Source organism: Mus pahari, chromosome 5 (genome assembly GCF_900095145.1).
Source record: "Mus pahari chromosome 5, PAHARI_EIJ_v1.1, whole genome shotgun sequence".
In the NCBI taxonomy this organism is placed as follows: Eukaryota; Metazoa; Chordata; class Mammalia; order Rodentia; family Muridae; genus Mus; species Mus pahari.
In genome coordinates, this window is record NC_034594.1 from 150440750 (window position 1) to 150446332 (window position 5583).

General features: G+C 42.6%; 1 protein-coding gene across 1 annotated transcript in view; it reads left to right on the forward strand.

Annotated features, from left to right (window-relative positions):
* Desi2 (desumoylating isopeptidase 2) overlaps window positions 1-4796 on the forward strand; it is a 54619-nt gene extending 49823 nt beyond the window's left edge. Inside the window, 1 exon segment of the mRNA XM_029538785.1 lies at window positions 1401-4796. Within this exon segment, the coding sequence (XP_029394645.1) occupies window positions 1401-1634 (234 nt within the window). The 3' untranslated portion in view covers window positions 1635-4796.
* Window positions 4797-5583: the final 787 nt, after the last annotated feature.

Consider the following 5583-nt stretch of genomic DNA (forward strand, 5'->3'; position numbering starts at 1 on the left):
AGCTCATATGTGGTCACAGTGTGGTTCCAGCTAGTTTTGTATCTCATGATTATAATCTTTAGTATGACTAGAGACAAATCATCAGTGTGGCAGTGGAGCATGGATTCAGTTGAGCCCATTGTGTGTGTGTGTGTGTGTGTGTGTGTGTGTGTGTGTAGATGATAAGAGGACAAAGTCAATATTGTAATTGAATTGCCTGTCACTCTCTGAAATAAGAGGGAGAAGACTCCCCAGTCCTAAGGACCTGTAAGAATAAGAAGTGGGCAGAGAATTGCAGCAGATTATCAGCCAAGAAGAATTCCAGCTAACACCCACTTGTACCCCCTAGAGTCCTCAGGCTAAAGGCTAGCCAGGCCTCCATGCCTTGTCCTGACCATAGTCCCTCTTCTGTCAGGATATTAAGGAACTTGTCTTCATTTGGTGACTCTTCTTTCTGAACCATATGAGCTTCCTTGAAACAAATGGGTCATGGTTGAAAGCAAAGACAGAGTGCAGCTGAGGGGAAAGTGGGGTGGTAGAAACGGAAGACAGTATGAAAGAACCTGGGAAAAGAATTAACGAGAAGATACCAAAGACTGACTCTTGTAACAGCATGAGGCTTCTCTACTCTAATAACATCTGTGCTAACAAGCCTCTTTCCTTCTGTTTGTTTAAAAGTAATTTTACATGTTTCAAAGTAGCTCAATGATCCAAGAAGACAGAAACCAAGGGGAAGTGGCTTGACTTCACAAATGTAAAAAGTACACAGCTGGGCTGGAGAGATGGCTCAGCTGGTAAGGGCATTGACTGCTTTCTTTTCCTAGAGGTCCTGAGTTCAATTCCCAGCAACCACATGGTGGCTCACAACCATCTGTAATGAGATCTTCTTCTTCTTCTTCTTCTTCTTCTTCTTCTTCTTCTTCTTCTTCTTCTTCTTCTTCTTCTTCTTCTTCTTCTTCTTCTTCTTCTTCTNATCTTCTTCTTCTTCTTCTTCTTCTTCTTCTTCTTCTTCTTCTTCTTCTTCTTCTTCTTCTTCTTCTTCTTCTTCTTCTTCTTCTTCTTCTTCTTCCTTCTTCCTTCTTCTTCCTTCTTCTTCCTTCTTCTTCCTTCTTCTTCCTTCTTCCTTCTTCCTTCTTCCTTCTTTCTTTTGCTTCTTTCTTCTTTCTTCTTTCTTCTTCTTCTTTTCTTCTCAGCTGAAAGAAAGGATTGGGGCTTGGTAGTGTCCAGCTCCTGAGTTAGGACACTGCTTTTCAGCAGACTGGGGTGGTCTGCTTCTCAGGGCAAACTGGTCTGCAGTATGTTTTCTCTACAGCCACCCTCTTCCCTCCCCCTCCCTTCTCTTCCCCTCCCCCTCCCTCTCCCTTTAATAGTACCATCAGCATTGATCTCTTCTTCCTAATACAGAGCTCTGTCCTCCTTAGATTCTCTGTGGGAAAGAGATTCCTCGCTGGATCAACCGGCTGGCCTACTTCAGCTCCTGTATACCCTTTCTACAGAGTTGCCTGCCAAAGGAGTGGCTCACTCCTGCTGCACTTCAGTCTAGTGTCAGCCAAGAACTCCAGGATGAACTGGAAGAAGCAGAGGATGCAGCCGCATCCAGTGCCATGGCAAGTGCTGCAGCTGGTGCCAGAACTGGGCGTCACACTAAACTATAAGCCCTCTGAAGTCAGGCCTTCAGAACTGTCTCTGGCAGTTGAGTATCACTAGAGAAAAAGAAAATAGAGTTAAATGTCCTTTGGATATTTTGTATGCAAAGATGGCTCACCCCCAAATCCCAGTTTTTCAGCTCAGGATTATATTTGTAATCAAAAACAAAAAACAAAAAAGAAGAAAAATAGCTTGGCGCAGGAGGGAGAACTTTGTATGAAGCTGCCCTCTTTTCTTTTCTTTTTAGCCCACTTGTAAATTTGGATTCACTTCCTCTGTTTTATACGAGCTCTGTTAAATTACGTTTACAGTATTTTGTACCACTGTTTACAAATCTTGCATGGACTTCTGCCACCATGAAAGAAGAATATCCTCATCTTCAAAAATTAGGCAGATGATCTTTGTACACTTCCTGACAGTTGCCAGAGCTACAGCACAGGTAGTAGGCACAAGGAAAGGCTTCCACGGCCGCAGTCCTCATTGCTGCTTACAAGCTGTCCCGGGGGTCTGTATTTGTTTTGTTACCAGTTTTGGCACCCAGATACAGGAATCCAAACTGGCCTGACATGAAGGAGCACACACACAGCCAGAGGGCTTGGGTCCTGGTCAGTTCCTCTCCACACCCTTCTTCCCATTCTGAGTAGCACATTTCCCAAGGTGCCCGTGGAGCAGCTGGTCTCACCCCAGATATGCCCACCTCAGCAGGGTGGTACTCTTGTATCTCTGCCTGGCTTGATGCCTCTGATTCTTTAATGAAGATGTTTTCATAGAAGATGCTCTTATAACTGATGAGTGTTTTTGCACATGTGTTAGGAGAGGGGCTTCACTTTTATTTTAATACATTCTAACTCCTCCCTGTACAGGATATTTTGGTGGGGTGGGAACATCCTAAGCTAGCTTCCTGAGCAGTGCAGTACAAGCTGACCCTGAACTGCGTTTTAATTAGCCAGGCTACCTTTTATAATGGACATCGAAACCTAGAATCTAAAACACACCCCAAAGGTAATTCTTTAATAGTTTGTGTACACCATATCAGAAATGGCTTATTGGAGTTTCTTAGTTCATGATGGGAGTAGTTGCACCTCAAAATAGAGATTCTATTTTCATTGATACCTTGTTGAAAAATGATACTTTTGTGTGTCTTAAATTCATTTTTTATGTTCTCAAATGTATCTCTCTTACATAACATACTCTTGGGAATGAGGTTGTGCTACAGGTAAGTCTTCAGTAAAGAAGTCATCTGTTAGAGTCCAACCCCAGTTGACCCTTGGGTGTAGAACCAATCATTACATGTCACAATCAATGTTCTGCCTTAAGAGCGAGTGTCCTGTGTAAGTAGTGGATACAACATAGGAACATCCAAGGTACTGACTGCAGCGTTAGATCCGTGATTAGTGTGAGAGTCACGTTCTCTGTGTCAGGATACATGTCTTTGAGTAAATTACATCTTTAATTTTTCCATGAGCTGATTTTGATTGATACTTTTTAATGTAAGCACACCCTCTTTATAGGGAAAGTAAACCTTGAGTTATTTAACACTGGCCTGAGGAAAATGAAGTCACTTTGTGCTGTTTGACTGTTCTGTTTCCAGAGAAGAAAGCTGCTGTAAGTTACTCTGCCCCGTGTCGGGTCAGGCAGAGCATTTGTTTCAGGAACCATGCAGCAAGACAGAATATGTGGTCTTTAGGAAGAGTTGACTTAGTTCAGGTCTGAAAATGAGACTTAGGACAAAACACTAATGCTCCCCAAAAGGCGTCACTACGAGAGCCCGAGCCCTCAGCCCAGCTTGGTAAGAAAGATGCTTGGTACGGTTGACTTGGGTTTTTTTGTTTTATTAATAGTGTGGATCATGGTGTTTTCTAATTCATTGAGATATAAATGTTTTGACCCAAGGGAGTGGCCCCTCAGTTAAACATTTCTGGGTAAATAGACAGGAACATCTCTGTGCTCACCCACATTTCAGCAGCTCAGCACAGAAGTGACTTGCTGTTCTCACGCCTGACTGGGATAATTGGCGTTTGAAAAAATGTAAAAGTCTTCTAGGAAATAAACAGCTCATGTGCAGGTCACCTGGGAGTCAGGACACAAGATTCCTTGCACTTTAGCATACCTAAGAGGAAGAAAATCTCTCTTTAGTGAGACCTTCTCCACAGTGCAAATTGAGAATGGGTTAATTAACTTTGCTTTTCTTGCCCTCAGAAGATAACAATGAGTTCTCAACATGAACTCCTAAGAAAAANCCCAAGTCAGAACTCCAGCCATGAATTTACATGAGTTTACATATTTTGTAGTTGTAACCAAGTGAAACTGTTTCTTCTGGTAGGTNTTTGAACAATAATAGCAGTANTAGATCAGATAGTTGGTTTCTGGTGCTTGTTTTAAATATGCTTGGGCTTTTAAAATCCTCATTGGAGGCATTGGCTTTAGAAGTGTGACTTGTGGGGCTATAAGAAGTGGTGATTGTCCTAGAGCACCTCCAGGCCTGAACTCCAGCCAACTATTGCTCTGCTTCACAGCAATAGCATACCTACCATCACCAGCATCTTACAGAGCAGGGAATTCCAGGGTTAGTCCATTGATAGCCGTGTGTGTGTGTGTGTGTGTGTGTGTGTGTGTGTGTGTGTGTGTGTGTGTGTGTGTGTAAATTAAGCACTGCAGACAGCTGCAGGACTCGGTTTCCATGGCTTCTTCCATCATAAGACAGGTAGAGCCACGTTCATGGCTTCACAGCTCTAACCCATGTGTTGTCTTATGGCTCCATTATATATTTACTGTAGCTTTTGTGTATGCTATGTTTTCTTTTAAAATGACTAATGTTAAAAGTTAGTTTTTCAGCAGTTGGCTCTCCTTTCATTACATCCTATTCTTGCCAGTATGGTTTGAGAGTGTAGCTTGATTGTTAGACTTTCATTGTCTGCTCAGTCTATTCACACACATCTCCACTGTCAACAAGTGGGACAGCTGTCAACGAATCTTCATGGATCTGAAGAGAATTTCTGTGAAGTTGAATGCAAGTGTACTGTCATTCACAGTGTTTATAAAACACCAGGAACCTTCACTTTTGCTACCTTGATATAGCATTGGACTATCATGTTACAACATTGAAATACATCAATTTATTAAAAACTACTTTTATAAGAAATGTTTTATACTTCTTTCCGACCTCTAAGAGACAACACTGTTCTGTATTTTGTGCTGGGAAGGGGTTATTTGTACAATCCAAGAGTTCCATCTGCTCTGCAGGAATGTGGCTAGCCCCTTCTGTATCATGTCTTGTATTCACTGCTTCCCTTACTCAAACAATAATTACTCTTGTGCTCAGTCCCTGGGACAACACATTAGCTATCAAGGAGTGCACAAGCAGCAAGTAGCAGCCCAGATTTCTGGGGTATGGAGGCAAAGTGTGCTGACTGGAAGACTCTCCCCATCTCCTTTCAGCAGTTAAGCCTGTGTGCTTACACTCATGTCCCATTAGCCTCTGCTGCACCTCAAACCTGAAACTTTGCCTTTCACCTCCATTGGCCCTTTGTACCTAGCTCAGTATTTACCTCCACTAAAATTTTTTTCTAAAATTAAGTGTTATCAAGTAAATGAATAGTAATTTTATGACCTAACAAGATTTGTCCACTCTTTGCCAAATAAGAGTGATCCACTGGGGCTGGAGAAATGGCTCAGCGGTTAAGAGAACTGACTACTCTTCCAGAGTTGAGTTCAATTCCCAGCAACTACATGGTGGCTCACAACCATCTGTAATAGGATCTGATTCCCTCTGCTGGTGTGTCTGAAGACAGCTGCAGTGTACTCATACATAAAATAAATAAATCTTTTTTTGAGACAGGGCTTCTCTGTATATCCCTGGCTATCCTGAACTCACTTTGTAGACCAGGCTGGCCTCGAACTCAGAAATCCGCCTGCCTCTGCCTCCTGAGTGCTGGGATTTAAGGCATTCGCCACCAC